Raw genomic sequence first — 23,256 nt, forward strand, 5'->3', positions numbered from 1 at the left:
TCTCTACACCGCCCTAACCATGCTTTCTTCGTATTTCAGATTTGAGGTTGTTTTATTCTCGAGAAAAATTCCATCGTCCTGTTTTATCTCCTACAGTCTACTTTTGAGACTGTGAAATTCTAAAATATCGCATGATCACAAATTGCCGTGCATCTCTTTCAGGGGAGATTAATTATGTACTTGATAATTAAAATTTTTAACATCACTTCAGTCACATCGTTGTATTTATTTTTATTTACATATTAATCGAATTCCCTTTTTCGCGTTCTTGCTCGTTTCATGCAAGGTAAGATTTGTTCCATTCTCACTTTACGGCTAACACTACTTTCAGCTATCTTTAAGAGTACGATAACGATTGCGATGGCATTATAAAGAAATTTGGCTTTGAATCAAGAAAGTCAATTTTTAAATGGAAGGTAAAGGAAATTCCTAGTATACGAATGTCGCTTTCACCAATACCATTGGGGGCAATATTATCAGTGCATTATTCGATTCGAAAATTGAACTCGCATAAAAGACCTTGGAACATGAAACTGCTCGTTGAAGAGAATCGCAATACGATGAGCACAGACTGCAATGGGTACTGACGTAATCATGACATGGATACATATGTACTCGTGCTCAATGTATGCGTAAAATATACAATATACATATGTTCACGTAAACTGTAATAGATTGCACAATTTGTAACATGATCAATAAAATTTTAAAAAATTTTTCGTGCAAAATAAAAATCTTTTACAGTATAATTGAAATATTAGATAAAATATAAATTTAAATATTATATTTCTAAATAGTCGAAAAAATATTTCTATCTTTATTAAACTAAATATTTACCGAAGACAAATAAGCAAAACAATACCTTATTACAATAAATTGATTGTTCACGCTCGAGGTGACCGGGCGACCAATTCGGGGGCAGCGAGCGAATATCGATTCGTTATTTTTAGGGGTAGTCCATCCGCGAACCCCACCTTCGTCGCGCCCCCGTTTGAAAATTTGTCTGTAATGAATTATTGTTACGTATATTTTCGCAGGACCAATATATTCTGTGAGTAGTTAAACAAAAAACATCAAAAGTGAAGAAAATCAAATAAAAATATAGCAACATTATTTTTATACGATTTTTATTAACAATATTTTTTTGTAAATTTAATACAATTTTTAGATATTAAAAACATTTTTACCGATAAAAATTAATTTTATTTCTATTAAAATTATATAAGTTATAATAGTTTATTAATTATTATTTTCTGCACATGTTTTATATAAAAACTAACTTGCATCTTCTGTGCATCTACAGTGCATCTACAGTGCATCTACTGTAATTAATTAACAAATATAATTAGATTGAAACAACGGTAAGATAGAATATAGTTTTAAAGTATTTAAATTTTATAGCGACTTTGTTTTAAAACAGATCGAATAAACGATTATCATTTATTGTTAAATATTTATTACACAGTAAAATAACTGTTTCATTAAAAAATTTTCACAAATTATGGTTATTCTACTGATTTTAATATAGTGCCAGTTTTGTAAATGATCTGTTATACATTTAATCATTATTGTAGTCAATGTATAGATTTCAATAGCAATGGTAATAATTATTACTGTCCTAATTAATATTATGTTAACATCGGATGATCCTTATATTTAATATTTTAATTTGATGTTCACTGGCCCAATGAATTTTAAATCTCCAAATAACTTCGATTAATTGATTTCATTGATGATTAGTTTTGAGAATAAATCATATTATCCTAATATCTAAATTCTTTTCTTCAAACTAATTAATAAATATAATCAATTAAAACTTTGCTATAATCTCCTACATTATTACAATTATTTGTCAAGACCATGTATACGAATTATTTGAAAATTTAATATTTTCTATAATTTGAATATTTGTTGGGTTAGGACTACAAAAATCCTTTAATAACTCGCTACTGAATCCACAATCGCTCAAATTCTCTTTACCAAAAACATTTTCTGGAATTTTTGGTATATTTCCTAATTCCATTTGTTCTGTGAAAATACAAACATTATATACTGTTCATATGATTTTTATGTAAACAATCATAATTTTAAGGAAGAAAACATTTACCAAAATTATTTTTCATTGCTGAAAATGAAGTTGTTGAGTGTAACCGTGCACAACTTGCAGAATATTGTTCTAACTGACTAGATTTCATTAAAGAACAGAGTGAAGGTAAGACATGTGGTAGGAGGGGTCCTTTTAATTCCAGAGAAAAATATTTTTCACTGTCAACACGAACTATGCTTTCTTTAACCTGTAAAAAATGAAAATAATTTATAACTCTATTATGTATCACAACTGTAGATATAAAAATATTTTACCCTAATTGGCTTTAATGTTGCGCCGTGAAAAGCTACTGGTGATAAAAGAGTTGGAGGTACTCCTGCTAAAGGACCAGTTGTTGTAATAGCAGATTTACAATTAATTAAAAAGTTAAATAAAGCTTGTGACTCTACACCTTTTACAAAAATCAAGGATTGTTTCATATTGTCCAGTTCAGTTTCTTTTTCTAATGTCATTCTTGCCTAGAGAAAAATCTTAAAAAATTAGTATCGGTATAGAAATAAAAAAAAATTGTACATGCTGTAAAATTACTTGAGAATTATTAATTTTACGAATTTCAGAATTTTCAACTCCTAAGCTCTGTAGCCATTCATCTTGTGTTTCATCTTCCTCATCATCAAGATTTTGATTCTCTGTATAGCTCAATGATGTAGCTGAATCTGCTGTATCACATCCTGAATCAGTTACATCTGATTGCCGTTTACAATCTTTTCTCAAAGGCATTGTATATTCAATTTCTATGAAACATGTGCAAATGAAAAATAAAATGACGTCAAAAATTTTCACTACATATTATAATTTGTTCATACCTTCCTGTTTTAAAGACTGTCGAAAGCCACGTGTTGTAGGTGTCAAAAGTGCATGAGCTTCAGAAATTCCACAAATTCCAGCAGCGCGGAATAATACAGTAAAATTGGTCGCACAAACATAAAAATATGGACATTGTCGTGCTCTCAATAAATGAAAAAGTGACCTAAAGCTTTCACTCCATTCTTTGTATAAAGCTTCTTTAATGAGCATGTTGTTTACTATCATAGAATTACTTGTTAAATTTGCACTTACTTTCCCAGTAGAACGAGGAAATAACTCCAACCATGGTAATGAAGGGTGCTGCCATATTAAACAGCATTGGTGTAACCTGTTTAACAAATATTTTAATTGATATATATATATTTTTTTTAAATTTAGTAAATATTTAATATATATATATATTTATTTATTATATTAAAATATACAAAATATATAAAAATTACCTTGCATTTGGACTAGTATCTAAAGTTGAATGTTGTTCACTAATATCCAAACATCTTACGAAACCAGTAGTACCAGAAGCTTCTTCGCTAGTTTTCAATTTACAATTCCAAGGAAATGGTTTTGGAGACATAAATCTCATTTTAGTTTTTAAAGTCCAATCTATTGGAATATATTTTTCACCTTTCGGTATTTCTAAATCCAAAATATTCTTACTTGCTTCCAATTGTAAAAATGCATTGCTAAATGTTAAAGAACAATCATTTATTGAGTTTTCTGTTTCACTCACTTTTGGGACTTTTATTTTTAATAATTCAAATAGTGTATTATCATTACTAGCTTCTATGTCTGGAGGTGTTATATTAAACTTTTTATCTGTTTCATCTTTAATGAAAGGATTCTTTCGCTTTTGACCTACACAATGATTGGACACAATATTTTGATTATTGGATTTTTGTGTAGGCTCTGATTCTAAATTTTTCTTATTAATGCGTGTATTGTTTATACGTGCTTGTAGGGCACGCTTCTTCATTTTTAAACGATGCAACTGCATTACTTCGTCTGGTCTTTTCCATTCTGATTGCAATTTATTTCGATCCTCCATTAGTAATGGAAATGAATTTTGTCATGCTATCATATAAAAAAAATATAAATGATAATTAATAATAATGGTAATAATAACGTTTAATATTAAAAGATATAAATATAAAAAAGATATAACAATAATATCCTTCTATATATTGGTATAATGGTTTTACTTGATAGGTTAAAGTAATAAATGTTTTATGTTTCTGTTTATTTATGATGTTTTAAATGATTCTCGACAATACTGAAAGAAGAATTATATGATAGAATATACACACCGTTTCTTAAAATCTTTTTATCAATCTGAAGATACTGTCAATTGAATAAAGATTCCCTCACTTGACACTATAAACAAGGCGGCCCCATGCACATTAGAAGAGTTTCAAACTTACTATAACCTGTTATAACGTACTAACAGCCAGTACCTAAATAGGACATACATATGTACTACATATGTGTCAGAATATGTCACACGTATCGGAATATAACGTATAATTACGATTGTAGAATAGATAATAAAATCACAAATTATAATACAGACATATTTACAACTTTACTGTACTTTAAACGATATTTGAAGTAGTAAGCTGCATTTGATCCGTCTAGGGATAAGAAATAAGCAGTTATTACATATACATACATATATATACTTACGTACGTACGTTGTGTACGTTATAGAAGTTCATCGACTCCTTCAATCGCTACTTATCATTTCTCATTCAAATAATAAAAGTTTACTTAATCGAATATAAACTAAATTAACATTCCATTTTTTTCAATACATTTTTTTCAATAAATCTCCTATATAAATAAGTACAGTAATGTTCGGCTATGTGGCCAATGATCGAGATCAGGAGTAACGGAATGACCATATATCTGGAGAGATGACTTTCTAACAATTGGACCAAATTATCCGACTTGTGTTAATTGTACTGTGTTGTACCGTGTATGAATCGAAAGTAAGGATGAGAAGCAGGCAGTGCGAGTGAGAAGATAGAATAAATAGAATGTAATATGATACAGTCGACGTGCAGTTTAGAGTGAGGCTTGAAGTCTTTTACCACTTCTACTTACATATATATACGTATATTTCTTTAGTTTAAAAAATTGTTCAGTATATACAATTATAAAAAAAATTAAATCTATTAGCAACCAGACGTGGGCATTATTGAAATAAAGTATTTACAAAATGATTATTAAAATTTTTTTGTAAGCTTATTATAATCAATTCCACATTAGGAGTTTCGAGTAACACAATATAAATAACATTATTTAAACTTAACACAACATATCTTTAATATATTTAACTTAATTCTCTTGGCAAAAGATTGATCACTTTTTACACTTTGTTGCCAGATTTTTCCAGTGCATCCTTATCATCATCCACAGAATTCGTCGTCTGAAACCATAACATCTGTGACGTAATATTCGTTGCCAATGCTATGATACCTTTGAAAACAATTATTAATACATTGTGAAGAGTTCTTTGTGCCAGTAAAAATTTTTTATGACTTTCAAATATTGTCAAAGTGAAAAAAAGATTTCATAATGGCATCTTCAGGGAAGAGATACAAAGTGACTGTGGGAAAATGTTTATAAATTCTGCAGAAGTTAGAAGAGTGTTTAAGTATCGATGATCTTGCTATCAAACATGGTATAAGTCAAAGAACCATAAGAAGATACAGGGAGCAATCGACATCTATTCGTGAATTGAGCGAAAATCTCAAGTCTCAGTCTCAGAGGCAACGGGCATCTTCGTATGAAGATATGGAAGCCCGATTATACGAATGGTTCTTAGTAAGGTGAGCGTTTATCAAATTTTACGGTCAGTCAAGAATGGCTCCAGCATTTTAAATCCAGATACGGAATACGTCAAGTATCCAAACATGAAGAGAGAGCTGATCCTGATGAATTAGCAACACAAAACTTCACTGAACAATTAACAGAAATTTTGCATAACGAAGATCTTAAGGAAGACGATATTTATAACATGGACGAAACAAGTTTACAACCACGAGGTGGATGATGGGTGGATGGCAGTAAAATGGGAAAAGATCATGTAACTGTGGCATTTTGTGCCAATTCCACAGGTACACATAAATTACCGCTGCTTTTTTTCACAGATATGCCAGTCCGAGAGCATTTGAATTTTTTCTCATCTGTGATATTAAAGATTGTATAAATTTTATTTCAAAATCACGGAGCGATGTAATGCCAAGAAGTATTAAAAATGCGTAGAGGAAACTTTTGAAACGTCAATCGTCGTGTGAAAATTTCGAAGCGGGTCCAAGGATCAAAACTCAAGACTAAATTTGTAAAAATGAAATTTTGAATCCAAAAGAGATAGCAGAGCGGATTACGGAATGCGAAAAAGAAGAGTCTATTGTACAGAATACAATAGAATCATCAAAAGAAATAATAAACACAGAACTAGAAAGTGAAATAGAGGATAAAGAAATAGTCCACATGTTTTATAATCTGGAAAAATAGTTCCTAACAAAGAACCTGATTATATTGCATTCCATACGGTGATTTTAATAGATATCTATAATAATAAAAGATAATTTAAATATTTTCAATTTATTTACAATTTCTTATCTTTATTTCTTTATATTTATTGTCATTATTATTATTAAACGCTACAAATACAGTCTGATTACATATATATATATATATATGTCGGGTTATCATTAGGATTTAAGACGCGTAATGATTCTTCGTTTGAATTAGCCATTGTTTTACGAAACAGAGAATATATTTACGCGAATAAACAAGATTTTACAAAATATTATGAATAATGAGTTTAATAAATGATAAGATTAACAAACGATAAGTTTAACTAATAATTAGATTAAAGAATAATAAGTTTAACGAACAATAAGAGGAACGAATAATATGTCTTACGAATAATAAATTTAACGATTGATAGGTTTTACGAATAATGAATTTAATTAACGCTATTAACAATGTTCCGGGGTTCAAACGAATCCACGATCAACGGGATAACTCTTTACTATGTGTAGAATAATTTTAAACACAAAAATACGATTGCTGAGACACTCGGTAAATTGCTCGATGTATCACTTTCCAAGGCGATCACACGAAAGAATATCTGATGAAAATCTTTTTCGCTATACGACTGCATTTGTTTGTTATATGCTCGCTGGAGGCATCGAGAAGGTTCCAATCGTTGTTGCTAGGCAATTTCTGTCAAAAGTTTGTTGTATACTCTTTGGAAACGTGTGATTATATCGACATCTCTAAAGTACAATTCTATGTGATTTCTAGGGAGAACAATACAACTGATCCACACCTTCGTCAGGCAAAACGTTTATCCCGTGACCGTGGCTACGTTCGGCGACCAGTTGTCACCTCGAACCCACTTTCGCTTTCACAAATATCAAACAATTACAAATGACAATTGCTTAATTACAGTTATGATAAAATCTAGGCTAAAGCATTAGAAGGCTTCCTCAAAATTGCAAAGGGAAGGCTCCAGTTTTCCTTTCATCTCCGACATATATATATATGTATATGTATTCTGTCAGTTTTTCAAAATCTTCCACTTCGTCAATTAAACATTGCCCATTTAACTTTCAATTAATACAAAAATTAATACAAATGTAAACGTGTTTGGTATTATTTTAATCGTACGACTCTCAATAGTTTGTCTAAGATCATCTCGTAACAATATAAGAAAAAATAAAGAAAATTATATTTTTTGATATCAGATCGAGTTACGTCAATGCAATACATATCTCACACCGAGGTTTGCCTCGAGAATGTCTCCCGGTTGTGTCCGGACAAATTTCTGGTCATATATTCATGATATACATATATACACAATACATTTATGTGTCACGCGAAGGAAAATATATATTATAAAATATATATTATATCTTATATGTTAGAAAATTTCATATTTACATATAATTGTAAATGTAGATTCATACTTAAAATTTTAATTGTAGATGGACAAATGCAGTACATATGAAGTGAGTTATTGAGACAAATTTGCGAAACGGTATTGCCTTCTTACAAGCTAACATGTTAGTGCGATTGCTACAATTATTATTCAAATTGTTTTTTCGTAAATCAATAATGTAATATATGTTTTTATTAATTTTTTAGGCCAGCCTAATATTGAAATCATCGAGCCGTTTCGAACCCGCCATTCCGCTGTTGATTATTACTTGTTAGTGTTTATAGTAACTAAGATTTACGAAAATGGTTTAAACGAAAAATTTACAGTAATAAATATAGCAACTGAACCAATTACACAAAAATTCTATTCTCTCTCTAATTCTATTCTATCTCTAAAAAGTGCTATTTATTTTTAAATAAAATTTGAAATAATAAAAATTATCATTGTTACTTCCTTGATTATTGTTTTAGAAAGCACAAGTTTTGAATATTCAATAATCATAGCAAACGATATTTTTAGAACAATAACATCATAAGAAATAGACCTTGAAACAAATTAATCTTGTAGAGCAGTCATTCTCAAAAGTTGCGCCCTGTCGTAAATTATAGATACGCTTTCTTTTTTTTTTAATCGCACAGTCATATCTGCTATTGTAAATTTTAAAGTTTGTATATAAAAAACGCCAAAATATCTGTACCTTCCCTAAAATGCGCCATGAGTAAAAAAAAGTTGGGAACCACTGTTGTAGACAAAGGCAAGGTGTTTACTTCAACACAGAATTTTCGGTTTATATCGATAGACCTTATTCAGTAGGACGTTAGTCCAGAGCTGCTATTCGCAGTGTTAAGACATGAAGCGAAGAGTGAGGTGTCAGCAAGCATCGGTGCTGAATTGTTAATACGAGGTATGGCAAGCAAACTTAATAGGCGAAGATGAAGATTAAGAAGAAAATATTGTACATAGTTTGATTGATTTTCGATAAAAAACAAAATCGTTTCTTTCCGATTAGAAACACGTTATTTGATTTGACGAAATTAAAATTAACAGAATTTCATATAATTAACGCTCTTGGCCAAGGACTCAGAAAGCGAGAACTTCGTTCGTATTAAGCAAATATTGGAATCAACAAACAGATCTTTGTCGTATTCCTTTCTTTTCAGCGCTTTTTATTTTTTTTTTTAAGTCATCCTAGTTCGACTAATGTTTTTTATTTTTCTTATACATTATATGTATAAACGAAACAGTTAAAACAAGTTCCATAGAAAACCGGTAACGACGGCATTTTCTTGCAAGTTCACTTATATTGGTAAATTTTCCGTATAAAATCTAAATCAGTTTATATCGATTTACACATACGAAAACTGTAAATTCGAAATATTGATTTTCAAGTGTATGTTGAAACCGATTTGTCCAACACGTATTTAATTTTGTTACTTTCAATAGACGGTTCTTATAGACTTTTGTAAACTAAACACGAATCTCCAAACCGTTTTTTCCTAGAATTCAGTTTTCGGAAAAATTAATTTTAAAAAACATTGCAAATCTCCGACTTTGGAAGTGTTTTGTGCTTTTATAGTAGCAGCCATCGAGTTGCTGTTAAAATGAAAAAATGTTGTGTACTGTCCCGAATAAAATGATATATTTTGCTATTGCATTATAACCATTTAAACATGTTTAAATAATGATCAAAGGGAAAAGAACACCTAAGACACACCATTCTTTGCTTATATTTCTCAGTTTATTTCAAAAACTAAAGGTCTAGGAGAAAATCTCACCTTAGCACGCGATAGAGCAAGCATTTTTGCTAAAGGAAAACACCAAGAAAAACTAAAAGGTTATGTTCTAATTTCGATGTAAAAACGAAATAGTTTGGCAAAACATGTAGCGGTAACTAAAGGTCGAGGTTTAATGGTTTCGTTGTGCTGAGCAACAAACAAGGTAACCGTAAACATTGTGTATCATTTCCGTCGCCACGTATTTTGCCAAATTTTTTCGCTTTACGTTGGAATCAAAACATGATCTTAAATTTTTCCTGACGCTTTCCTTAGCAAAAATCTGCCTTCTCACGTGGTACGGTTAGATTTTCTTCCAGATTTTCAGTTTTTGAGATAAATTGGTAAATGTAAGCGAAACATGCTGCGTTTCAGGTATCTCTTTCACTTTGATTGTTATTTAAACACATTTAAATGGTTATAGTGCAATAACAAAATATGTTATTTCATTGGCTGTTATCGTAAAGATCCACAAAACATCTTCAAAGTTGAAAATTTGCAATTTTTCTCAAAATTGGTTTTTCCAAAAACTGAGAGTCCCAGGAAGATACGCTTTGCAAATTCGTGTTTAAGTTATAATAGCGTACGAGAGTCACTTACTGAAGATTGCAAAATTGAAAGAATGTTAAAATTTAGTGAACGTTATCAACTACAGATTATCGGCGCATGGCGACATTGGCGACTATTTCAATGATGGCGACACTATCGACCAACGAAAAATAGGCGCACAACTCGCACAAGCACGGGGATTTCTATGCATATGTAGGTGAGCGTCCTTTCTTTGAAAGTATATTTTCGTTGATGGCATAACTGATCCTCTTTTCTGATCATGAATAACATGAGATGATCATGGGATTGAAACATGTTATGAATAATAAATTATATAATTGTTCTTCAATATTGAATGGGTTGTGCTATGTGTAGGTAAACAATGTTTCTTCTTTTAATTGTCCATAAAATTTAAATGTACATACTCTTGATAAATTTAAAAAGAATTTATCATTTTTAAAATTTATATAACTCAAAAATAAATACATATCGTTGTTTAGTATATACTGATATATATTTAAATAAAGTCACTTTCAGAAATATTATAAATCTCGGTTAATCGTAAAAAAAAATTAGGTTTATCCATTGTTTTTTACAAAACGTTATTTATTGTACTTTAAAATTACAATGCTGCTAATTTAATCAATTTTTGTAAATGATATTGTAATATACCATAATTGGGAACATGTTCAATTATCACTTCTAATGTAATCAAGGATATTTGGAAAAATTACATACAATAAAAGGATCACACAATTAATTTATTAATAATGATATAAAGTTAATTATGTAGTTATGCTCAATTTATCCAGAATATACTAAAGCACGTATTATGTTTATTCTTCAGCATCTGCACAGCAATCCAATAGTCTAACTTTTTATGCATCAGAAATCATACACACTCTGCTTAGCACGTTCGTCGCCACGTCGTACATATCGGTGCGACGGGTATACTTCCGTGGGGGCTCCGTCACCAACGTATGATGACGCTCTTCTTGTTCGAGTTAATTAAATATACAATATTATATATAGGTTATACAACATAAAAATATTAAATCCACATTGTATCATACTTTTTATTAATTTATTAATAAATTATTGATTTAAAATTGATAATTAATAAATATTAATTTTATTAATTTAAAATATTACATTATGCCATATCTCATGGTATTCGTTAAAACATTCCAAATACATTTGATATGATTTTTGCCACTTCGAACAATATGTTATAGTTATTTTCATGTTTTTACTTACTTATTTACTTGAGACAGTTTGCCTCTTCTTCTTATAACATAGGGTGCATCCTTCTTATAGGCTTGCCCTCCTGATTCTTACGTATCTCCAAATGGTGGGCCACCTTCGTCGTTTTCTTCGGATGGTTGTCGGGCACAGTATTTTCTGAGGACCATTCGGAAACGAGAATTTCCCGAAATTTTCTTATCGGTATTTTTTGTTTGTGGCTGTTTGGTACACAATATGAGCATTTACTATAGTTGTTCCTAAGAGTAAAGGTAGTGTTAATTTCCGATACCACTTGATGCTTTTTCGTATCGTAGTGGCATATGAGACCATCTGGTCAGTTCTGTCGATACCAATTTTTCTATTATTATATGCTATTACTGCCAAAGGTTTCTGTTTCGAAGGACATCTGTGATATGTAGAATTTGAACTTGAAATCATAATGGGTGCATGTTTTGTTGATAATATTCTAACATTTCTTCTATGATATTCTATCATTTCACCTTTCTTCAACTGCTATGACGTTACAGAATGGGGCATATATTTTTTGTTGTGCCATACAGTTCCAATGACATGCGTCCTAAAATTTAAAAATTTCACTGCTAACAGATAGCTAGTATAAAAGTTGTCGACAAACAAAGTTCGTCCTTCATTTAGCAATTTATCTGCAAGTTCAATGCAGGCGTTTTCAGCTATGTCAACTTGCTTATTTCCGGTGATTTTTCGTCCAGAATATACCTTTACAGACCATGTGTAACCTTCGGTGGAACACAGTTTATTAACTACAATTAACAATTAACAACTAACAATTAACTAAAGCATAGTATTCAGTATGACTTGAATCTCTGGAGATAGTCTTTTGTTTCTGCGACCTCCATAAATCTGTATTTCCAAATACACAAACAAATATTTCTTTTGTGGATTTTTTGTCAACTATACCTGCTACCCATGCTTCAACCAAGCTCAGTCAGTGTTTATATAAGCATCCATTTCTTCATTATAACTTGAATCATACATTAATTTTATAGAACTAGTGTAAGACAAATATTTAAAAACACGTAATGAATATTTGTAGCGTGTACTGCCTTGACTGTTCTGATAACTTAAATAATTTACTAGGAAGAATACATCCAGCTAAGTTTCATTTGCTACATATACATAATGAAGTTTCAATTAAATTTCTATACATGCTTCAATTGTTTATCTATATTTTCTGTTTGGGTTCTAGTTTTAGATTTATTTCCATATGAATATCATGATTTCTGAATTCTAACTGCATATTTTTCAGCACAGCCTTTTATGTAATTTTTCTGACTTAAAAGCATTTTCATTTCATCTTTATAATATTCCACTTCAATTCCTAAACATTGATTTACTAGGCATAAATCATTAATTTAACATTAACTTAATTTTTTATAGTTTTTATATTAGTACTAGAAATCAATAGATCATCTACATATAAAATTATGGAAATCTTATTTCTATATATTTCTTCTATATAGAAATAATAATCACAGTTCCATCTTTTAAAGTTTGTGTTGTTATATTTATATTTAGAGGTAGGATCGTGTTAGTTATTACTTTATTAATCGGATGAAAAACACCACACTTCTCGGAGCCAAAAAAAACCTTTATTGCGCACACTTGGAAGGGACACGAACGAATGAGCGAAAAGGAAGTCTTAAAACTATCGATCTGGTCTATCGACCGTGTCTAGTAATATCTTCTAATTACTCCCTTTTGTAACTAGCCGTCAGCATATAGATGGCGAGCGAGAACTCACGTTGTCATTTTCAATAGTTTGAAATTATATAATTATTATATATGCTATAGTTTATATATGAAATCGTGAAAATGACAACACTCGTGCCAATCCTGTGGACTTTCTCTGTAAAAAAACATACTTCGTTTATTTTGATTTTGTAATTATCAGGAGGGTGAACGTATACTTTAGACTTAACTTTAGAAATGGCGTTCGAACATCCATTTGCTTGCAGATTAGATTGGCATGAATCATTAACTTTTCGAGTACATATTTAATGTAAGATAAATTTTGAGTGCTCCTCGAAACCTTTTTCGCGGTTTTACAAATTGTAATGACTCCTCCTATTTTGAGAATTTTCATTTTCATTATTGGTTTTAACAAAAAGTATTCGATTTTTTATCCTTATCAGTTTAGATGAAATTCCATCGTTCTCTAACTGTAGCACACAGTTAACTTCTTTTTCATTGTTTTAACTATGTAACTAATTGCATACATAAGAAATTATTTCGGTGCTATATTTGCAGTATGACTATTCATTGGATCCTACATAATCATGCTCAAAAGAAACAATGCTGAGAAAAATTTTCTATATTTCCTTTTTATACTTTTCTATGTCTATTTTCTAATGATTAATAGTGCGCTGTCTGTCCTTACGAACATTATGTTCAATATTCTTCGAAATAAGAAATCCGGAGATGTAAGACACGAATTCCATTATTCCTTGGGAGGCAATTCTACTTTTCAAAGAATTCTCTAACCATCTCCGTTGTTATTGATGCCAAGCCGTGTGCATTAGTGTTCCATCCGACTGTATGTAGCGATATTTCTCGTTCTCTTGAATCAATGAAATCAATTGATGAATGATTTATCATGCATCGCTGTTGTGATCATTACCATAAAAAGTGTAGCCCATTTAATATCGGTTTTGTGAAAGTCAAGCGAAAGTTGTCCTGGGAATCTTTTCCCTGATGGGTAGTCTTATGAGGTCGTAGATTATATTTAACTCAATTTTTCAGAATGACTGTACTTCAGCTGTGCCAATGCTGCTCGTTTCTTCGCGACAAAACTGTCCATCGGCGTGGAAACATATTGTTTTGTGGCGAAAAACTTCATGTACGTCTGGTAGGTTTCGTTCCTTGGTACGAATGCGGTTCGAAGACGCCTTGTTTCACTCGTCGACGTCCTTCTTGGCGCCTTGCCACCAGATTGTGGTTTCTCTTTACAGCAGGAGCTGCAAGCTTCGTAGGGAGTTCTCTCCGCTAATATTTCCGATATCTCCGTATACTGCCATGCTATTGATAAATTCTTCCACAGTGACGCGAATCTTCTTTTGTATTGCGCAAAGCTCCCTTGCTGATTCCGGGTTTCGGATTGAAGTCTGGAGAGTTGCTCTTCCGTCATCTCGATAGCTATAACTCTTCTTGGGCTGATCTGTGTAGGTGCGGTTGGTTCCCGCGGTTTAGCTCTCATACTCTCTTTCGTGTTGGCGGATTTCGCGGGTATTTAGTTAGATGCCAGTTATATAACGTTATCACGGTAGCTCGTGGAAAGAATGGAGAAAGGGTTGCCAGCATGGGACGCTCGTTTTACGTTTGAAAAATATAAGAAGTCGTCGACTCCCACTTTCCTGTCTATAATAAAATGAACTGAAACATGTGTATATTTATTAGATATAGAAAAAGACACAAAATGTTCTGTATTTACATAAACATTATGTATTTACGCACTTATTTTGCTAAAGCCAATATTTATCCTATTATAATATAGGTGTAAATACATAGAGAATTACGTTTTACGGTGATATAGTTTTATCACGCAGTTTCTACTACGTTCGAAAATAATCCGGGAAATGTGGGTGATTGATAAAATTATTTATTTCCCACAACTATCCTCTATTTTTGCAAGTCGATGGATTCTTTTCAAAGAAAGTCTTGAGGTAGTTGTCGACAGCTTCTATGAAACCAAAACTCTTATCATTCAAATTATTCTGCAGAGGCCAGGATGAGGTCGATAAGATGATCATTTTTTATATGAAGATTTTGTTCTATTGTTTGAGTTCACCGAAGAGGTTTGTACTATGATACCATTACTGAACGTCTCTGTATCGTAAGCAGCCCGGACAGATGCTAGCGATTGTAATTTTGCAGACTTAATCCGTTCACTACCTTCTTGACTCATTTCTGATGTTTCCGCCGACTGACTGTAGCGAATAATCTCAAAAATCCTGAGCTCGTCTGTCTACGGAATACTAGTTATATACGCATACGATAAGCGATTAGGATGTGTGTCCTCTCTCAGAGGATAAAGATCAGGTTTCGACTAGGTCATCCTAACGATAATTGGCAACTAATGCAGGCGCGCACGCTACCGCGGATATACAATTATTGGTAAAATGTATAGTAGTAGTACGATAATTTTTGCGAATTTGTTGAAAACTATAGTCGATCGATACTTTCATGTATAGGAAAAAGTTGCTCAAATCGTTAAGTTTTGCAGGGCACTAAGAAATCATTAAAATCGATGAAAAAGTATCTTTTCTACAGTTTTATCTATATACATTGTTTTTGGCAAACGCCAAATGGGTTTACATATTTTTCTCACTTATTACGGCTTTTTTTCTTTCTCTACTGCCTTAAAATTCATTTCTTTAAGAGTCCCTCATACGGTCCAATGACTGCAACGTACTGCTACGTTTTCTATTAATTTTCTTGCTATTATAGGAGACTACTTTTTACACATTTCACGAGCTGAAATTCCTTTCTTCAGTAAGAAAATGATCGCATCTAATTATGAAAATTATCGTATTTTGTAATAGATTACATTGTGACGAAGCTTCTGTCACGTAATAAAAGGACGAAGTTTTATAAGTAAGAGAATGAGCAAAAGCTCATTCGTATGCTTTATTAACTGCAGGTTACAAACTGAGGTTACTGTCTAAAGGACCGGGGTTTTTATTTCTTTATTATGACTCATATCTTATGGGTAGGGGTCTGGCTGTTGTCTTTTGTCTTAGTTATCATAATGCTAGGTGTTATCGACATATCCGATGTCAGCGGAATGCCTGCGTCTTGGGTGATCATTACACCTGTTTCCTGGGTGGTCGTTACACTTTCAACTTTGATACGTTGTCCCTTACGATTTACTTAAAATTGTTGTTAATGTCCTTCTTACAATATATGCTTGACAAATATAAACAAGCTTAATCTTCATAGGTATAGTTTTAAAATTTGCTGGCCTTGATAAGGACCCATAATTTGATCTACATTTATACTAAATGCTGAAGATGTTCTCCCCATTTGTCCTTTGTTCTCCCCAAATCCTTTAATTTTCTGATAATAAACACATCTCTTTTTTTTATTTATTTACATTTTACAATTTGTCCAGTAGGACATTTGGTAAAATATTATAGCTTAGTGGTATAATAATATAACATGTGGATGGCTACCCCCAGTGGGATACCATCTTCGAATTTTATTGATTTATTTCTTTAGTGTGGTGAGTGTTTGTATGTTAGTCTATGTCCTTTGTGAGATCTGTTGGGTGTTCCCTTTTTAGTCTTCTTTTTATGTTTGTTGCGCCGACCGTCTCCGCTGCCAGCCGGTTCGGGTACGTTGCTATTCTTTTTCTGTACCTTCTTGCACTTCTGTTAATCTCCTCCTTGACCGTTGGTATTCCCAAGTCTTTCCGAATGTCCTCGTTTCTAACGTACCATGGCGCGTGTAAACACATCTTGTAATTGCCTAGATCCTTTAATTTTGTTAATGGTATTCATCAAGATGCTTAGGTTTACGAGCGTTTCTTATCTATCTATCTCTACGAGCATTTGTGCATTTTGTGTATTTTCTGCACATGATCTTTTTGCAATATATATATCGGTTAGGGGCGTGTATCGTATCTTCATTAGGACAAGCCATCGTTGTTCTGCAATGGAGATTATATTTACAATTATTAACAGAGTTTGACAATTAAACGTGGTGATTAGACACTCTTGATATCAAAGACAATGTTTTTAGGTTCAATAACGAATCCACGTTCAACGGGAAAACTCTTTGTACAATTGAATATGTTTTGAAACACAAAGTGACGTTAGCTGTGACGCACGGTATCTTTCTGACTGACTGACAAGACGATGTGTGTAAACTCTCCAAGGTGATCACAAGAATAAAAGACTGATACGATCACATTTGTCAATTGCATATTGACCGGGGATATCAACAAAATTCCAGGCGCCGTTACTAGGCAGACCCGCGTAGAGCCGTCTTTGCTCCTGCCCGGGGCTTGTTTGTTAATACAGCGTGTGTCCCTCAATATTGGTACTTCTTCTGTTAAGTAAAAACGTTCATCCCGTGACCGTGGCTACATTCGGCGACCAGTTGTGTTACCTCGAGCCCAAGCCCACTGTTACAAATCTCGGACAAACATAATCAGATCGTATCACAACTACTACTTCTAAGATCTATTATTTAAATACAGCTATAATAAATAGTTTAGACCAAAGTATTGGGGATCTTCCCAAAATTCCAAAAGAAAGGCCCGGTGTCCCTACATCTCCGACATATACAACAATTATTGCCTCTATTTTCTTTGTAGTAGCTCACTTGGCAACTTTTTCGCACTTCTGACGTTGAAGGCGACAGACAGACAGGTGAAGTGTCTGATCTTTGGAAAAATATGAACTCTGAATGTTACGACCGTTCACGGAGAGACGCGGTCGCTAGGAAAACGCGTCAGCGAGAGGCGTAAATTCTTGCTACGATTTGGTTAATCGACGCCGCGAAATAGTCGTTCCCCTGTTTCGGTTAAGATAATAGAGGTGGTTCAATGAATATAACACTGTATAGTAAGTTATAAATCAACGTTTATTCTAACAACTTGTAAAGAAGATAGTTACGCTGGTGCGTATGTATAAGATGAGTGAGTGACTGATCTACGGGTGTATTCCCGGTCAAAGGATGTTGACTGTTCGACGGATGGAAAATCAGTTGTCTTCGGAGACGATGCTGTGGCGGAGGAAAGCTAAGGATGGGCGTGTCTAGCGCACGGAACCATCGGATTTGTTGGTGACGATTTTGGCTAAGAGAGTGAGGGAAACAGGCTTCGTTTTATCCACTATGTCAATTGCAATTTCAATTTCACTCACTACATTTTGGGATGTGCTTGGAATGTTCGTCCTTTCATCCTCGGAGTCAGAACTAGAGAAAATACTAGAAAAAATAGAAAAAATGAATCGTTGAATAATTTTCTCATACAAGGATGCTTATCAATATCTTTTTGTTTACATGTTCCATGCCTCCTTATATTTATTTTTAAATCGTGCGGATTGTTCTTGACAACTTCGTTGTTCGATTTTGATGCTTCAGCTCATTATGTTTGTATCTAATGCAGTTTGTAACGCTTGTGGTATTTGCTACTTTTCCAAGACCACCACAAGAAATCATTGATTGATATTAATTAATACTTATTACTCCTTATACTGATACTGATCTCCTTCGATTTCATCGTAAAATGTCTAAAAATAATAGATAAATAATAAATAAAATAAAAATAATAAATTTTCTTCTCGATATAATAGTAACAATCTCCTTTTATTTGCTATACTCAGAGAACAATTACACACAAGTAAAGTAAACAGAACAAAACACGAATATTAAGCGATTGCCATCTTCACATTATCGTATATTCGTCGGAGGCTACAAACGACTCCACGTTCGCTTCCAGTCCACGTGTGTGGGAAACAATGTGTATCATTCAGTATTGATAGGTTGCTTGCTATTCTGTAATTAATTAAATATTAAATATATTAAATTTATATAATATATAATAATAGTAATATATTAAAATAGCGCTCGCTTTGTAGTGTCTTCGGTATGGCAACGCAGACTTTAATCACGACGACCGAAATTGCACTTTTCGATATCTTGAAAGAAAAAGCAAGTTGTCTGAAGGTCGCGCCGGTTACTAAGTATCCAGAATAGAAAAGGACGTCTTTCTTATTTCAGACGAAGAAGCGACGGCGAAACGATGTAATTCGCAAGACTAATTCTATGGGGAAATGAAGAATGTTTGGGTGCCAGGTTATGGATAGGGAAAGATAAACATATTACGAAGTAGTCTTCTTCTTGATAGACATCGTGATATCAGTAAGAACGGAGGACAATTTAGCTGTATTCAACGTAATCTTGAAGAGAATTCCGGAATTTTACGACTCGATAGTAATTGATTCGACTGATGAAGTTTGCATGCGATAGAATAAATCGTCACGTCTCTCCGGCTCGTTTCTCTCCCCTGGGATCCTTGGAATTCATTGTAGTATATAAATACTTTCCGTTCTCGATTTTCTAAGGGATCGATAGGGAGCGGTAAGCTACGGCGCTTTCGAATTTCGAGAAACGATTATTGCAAGTGAGGATAGGAAAACTTTCCACAGATGTGAATTGGACGAAGTCATTGTCATCATTCGAGTCGTAAGTTTCATTCGCTCAGAAAGTTAACGACTGCAAACGAAATAAACATTTTATCAATCAAAGAAATAACAAAGAAAGTTGGAGCTTGTTTTGACAACATTGTACTGTTGTAATCTGTACATAATTTGCCAGTTAATAATGAAATGCTGAGTAATAATATGTAACAGTTTATTATTATTAATACTCAGTCCGTGCCTTTCGACTTTGGACGGGCTTTCGGTTTTACATCTCGTTTACCTACGCTTCTCACATTCTATCAGTCTAATAGCGTTATCACCTTATTGCCTCCTCCCTTATATCTGTCTAAACTCTTTTTCTTGTCTATCTCTCTTTTCTTACATATCTACCTCCCCTCTTATCCACTCTATTATATTGCACTCCATTATATATTCTGTCTCTAAAACTATGGCAACTTTTGTCTCCTTGCTGTGCTTCCTTATTGTCATTCCTCCCTGTCTTGTACTGCCCTTTTTCTTCTCCATTATTGTCTTCAATTCTATTAGTCCTTCTCCAGTCTCGTTTGGTCTTTTTTTCTTATTACTGTTGTGGAAGGGTTGCTCTTATCAGCCACTCGTCATCCTATCTCCGCGTGGTCGCCGCGCTCGTCATTCTCTTCTTTTCAGCCTCCATCGTCCTCTCCGCCACCCTCCTGTGACTCATGACGGTCTTGCACAACTGCCTGAATCTATTCCAGCCGTTGTCGTTGGCGGTGGCCGTGTACATGAGATTGTCCACGTCTAACTTCTCGCCCAGACAATTCTCCAATTCCGTCCTTTTGTCCGTCCATTTGGAACACGCGAACAGGACGTGTTTCGCGTCGTCGTTCGGGTCTCCGCAGTCTAAACACCTGGAGTTCTCGTCCTTGCCAATCCTCTTCCTGTAGCTGCTAAAGATCCCGTGGCCCGTTAGCAGCTGCATCGTGTCATGGTCGATATCCACTTTCTTCCTGGCAAAGAGGAATGCGCACGGTACCAACTTCTTGGTGATATTCTCCTTCTTGTACGCATCCCATTCCTTTTGCCATTAGTCATACGCCTTCCTTCGTAACGCCTCCAGCTCCTCCTTCAGCGCATTGTCGTCTCCGTCACCGATCCTGATGTTCTTGATCCTATCGTACGTCTCTTTTAGCTACTTCGCCTTGACGTAGATCGGCAGATTGCCGGTCAACACGCAAAGCGCTGCATGCGAGACCGTACGGTAAGCCGTCGTCGTTATGCTCAAGGCGGTTCTCTGAGCCCTCTTCATTATCTTCTTGTTCTTCGCCCTGCCGACGGCGTCCGCCCACACCGGTGCGCCGTAGAACACAACGGACTCCCAGACGTTGTAGTAGAGTCGACGGGCCAAGTTGGGCGGCCCATTGATATTCGGCAGGATGCCTCTAAGGGCTCCCGTCAGGATGTCGGCCTTCCCACAGACCGCCTCGATGTGTCCGTCGAACCTCCTACGACTGTCGATCTTGACCCCGAGATACTTCACGGCCTCGACCGTGTCAACGATCATGTCCCCCAGATTAAGCCCGACCACCAACGGCACCCGCATGCCGGTGACGAACATGACCTCTGTCTTCTCTCTGACCAGTTTGAGGCCTACACTTCTGTCTTCTTTGTAGCCAGTTTGAGGCCTACGCTCGCGCACCAGTCGTTCACGATGCGCAGCATGGTGTTCACCTTGGCGGTGGCTCCTTCGTTCCTCCCGACAGCACACGCGATGGCTAAGTCATCCGCGAACGCGGTTGCCCTCACCATCACCATGTTATCGAGCCTCTCGAGCAGCCGGTCGTACACCAAGTTCCACAGTAAAGGCCCGAGCACCGATCCCTGTGGAACTCCTACCGCCACCTCGAATTCCACCGTCCCATGCTGATTGCTGGCGACGATCCTCCTCCCCGTCAGGTAGTTGCCGATCAATCTTCTGATCTTCCCCGGCAACTTCCTCCTGGCCAGTTCGCTCGTGATGCTTTCCTAGCTCAATGTGTTGAAAACATTACCGATGTCCAGGGCAATCATCAGGCAGATCACTCTTTTTTGTTTGCAGATGTCCGCGAACTTCATCACCTGCGTGACAGCGTCCACCGTGCTCCTCCTCTTCCTGAACCCGTACTGTCTTCGGTGGAACGGGTCCACCCCGATGCACCTTTCGATGATCATCTTCAGGCATTTCTCCCAGATCTTGCTTAAGGCCGGGAGTATGCTTATCGGCCGATACGCGTTGGAAAGTCTAGGATCCTTACTTCCTCAGCAGCACGACTCTGGCCGTTTTCCAGCACTCGGGGATCCGCTCTGTATCGGTAATGCTGTTAAACACTCCGGTCACGAGCTCGCTCCTACGACACGCTACCACCTTCGCCACCTCTCCCGGGACTCCGTCTATTCCCGCCGCCTTCTTCGCGTTAACCCTATCGGCGATGCCAACGACATCGCTCTCGTCCAGAATCAGTTTCCGTCGAGCCTCGTCCATCGCCTCTTCGTCGGCACCCTCGTGGCGCGAAGCTCCGTGTCCCACGACGAACAACTCGCTTAGGATTGCTCTAACCGAGCTGATCGGCATGTCGCTCACCGGGCCTTTGCTCTTGCATCTCTTCGTGACCACGCGATAGGGCTTACCCCAGGGGTCGTCCTCTAGAATTTTACAATATTCCGCCCAGGCTCTCGCCTTGCTCTGGGCGATCTCCTTTTTGAGCGATCTTCTCGCTTCCTTATAAGCGTCGGCGAACCGCTGCTGAAGCGGGACAGCTCCTACGCCGGACAAAACTCCAGCGTATGCTGCGACGTGTCCCTGCCCTCCGCGCACTGGTGACAGATGTCCGTCGTCTCCCGTCCGATTTTCATCAGGTACTCGCCGAACACGCCGTGTCCCGTGAGCACCTGGGTCATCCTGTACGTGAGCGGGAGGCCGAGGCGTCATATTTAAACCTAAGATCCATTTCACATATCTTCTTTGTATTCTATCCAGCTTTTTTTTCCATGTTCCAGCTCCATACCTCTGCTCCAAACAGCGCCACGCTCTCTACCAGTACTCCAAACATCTTCGTTCTCCTCTTGTAGTCCTGTTTGAAAATTCTTTCTCCCACGCTCCATGTCTTCTTCATTGCTATTGTTGCTCTCCTTTTCCTGTCTTGTATGTGTTTCTTATCACTGTCGTTTTTCTGTAGTATGTACTCTAGGTATCTTATCTTGACCACTTCTTCTTCTCTTCTTGTTCTTTCTTTTTTCGAAAACTACTATCTTGGTCTTTTCCGTGCTCAGTTCCAATTCGGTTTTCTTTAAAGATTTTTCGAATCTGTTTAGCATTTTCTTTAGTTCCTCTTCTCTATCCGCCATCAGCACAATGTCGTCTGCATATGTCAATGACCATACCTTCCTTTCTCCTATCACTATGCCCTCGATTTGTTCTTTCCTTAATTCTTCTTCCAGCACTGCCACATAGATGTTGAATAACGTCGGGCTCAACGGGCATCCTTTTCTGATGTAACAGTTTATATTTATGTACATTTGTAAAAGTTAGTAATGAAACAATTACAATATCTTCTTAATAAAAAGGTTCTTCTTCGAATGAGTCTTTCTATGATTGAAATACTTTGTCTTTTGTTGCTGGATTTG

General features: G+C 35.2%; 2 protein-coding genes and 2 long non-coding RNA genes across 7 annotated transcripts; 2 read left to right on the forward strand and 2 right to left on the reverse strand.

Annotated features, from left to right (window-relative positions):
• Positions 1–1,224: 1,224 nt before the first annotated feature.
• On the reverse strand, positions 1,225–4,609 carry LOC100748600 (protein downstream neighbor of son homolog). 3 transcript variants are annotated; one of them, XM_003487423.4, is made up of 8 exons: positions 4,595–4,609; positions 4,219–4,365; positions 3,358–3,985; positions 2,914–3,242; positions 2,636–2,841; positions 2,362–2,565; positions 2,108–2,294; positions 1,853–2,028 (listed from the first exon to the last, which is right to left on the reverse strand). In XM_003487423.4, the coding sequence occupies exons 3-8, from the start codon at positions 3,957–3,959 to the stop codon at positions 1,853–1,855; spliced, it is 1,704 nt and encodes a 567-aa protein (XP_003487471.1). In that variant the 5' UTR covers positions 3,960–3,985; positions 4,219–4,365; positions 4,595–4,609. The 3 variants fall into 3 exon arrangements, with proteins under 3 accessions (XP_024221631.1, XP_003487471.1, XP_012237901.1); XM_012382478.3 differs by lacking the exon at positions 4,595–4,609 and having other exon boundaries at positions 4,219–4,529; XM_024365863.2 differs by lacking the exons at positions 4,219–4,365; positions 4,595–4,609 and having other exon boundaries at positions 1,225–2,028; positions 3,358–3,959.
• Positions 4,610–7,466: 2,857 nt separating this feature from the next.
• On the forward strand, positions 7,467–10,351 carry LOC105680416. Of its 2 annotated transcripts, XR_004461205.1 has the most exons (3): positions 7,467–8,135; positions 8,614–8,769; positions 10,293–10,351. It is a non-coding gene; the product is annotated as an uncharacterized LOC105680416 (long non-coding RNA). The 2 variants fall into 2 exon arrangements; XR_001102088.3 differs by lacking the exon at positions 7,467–8,135 and having other exon boundaries at positions 8,484–8,769.
• Positions 10,352–12,930: 2,579 nt separating this feature from the next.
• Positions 12,931–13,577, forward strand: LOC117151352. Its single transcript, XR_004461206.1, has 2 exons — positions 12,931–12,963; positions 13,229–13,577. It is a non-coding gene; the product is annotated as an uncharacterized LOC117151352 (long non-coding RNA).
• A 7,208-nt stretch (positions 13,578–20,785) lies between these two features.
• On the reverse strand, positions 20,786–21,157 carry LOC105680413. The gene has a single exon (XM_012382471.1). It carries the CDS (start codon positions 21,155–21,157, stop codon positions 20,786–20,788), a length of 372 nt encoding a protein of 123 aa, XP_012237894.1.
• Between the last annotated feature and the right edge of the window lie 2,099 nt (positions 21,158–23,256).

Source organism: Bombus impatiens, unplaced genomic scaffold (assembly GCF_000188095.3).
Source record: "Bombus impatiens unplaced genomic scaffold, BIMP_2.2 scf_0154, whole genome shotgun sequence".
In the NCBI taxonomy this organism is placed as follows: domain Eukaryota; kingdom Metazoa; phylum Arthropoda; class Insecta; order Hymenoptera; family Apidae; genus Bombus; species Bombus impatiens.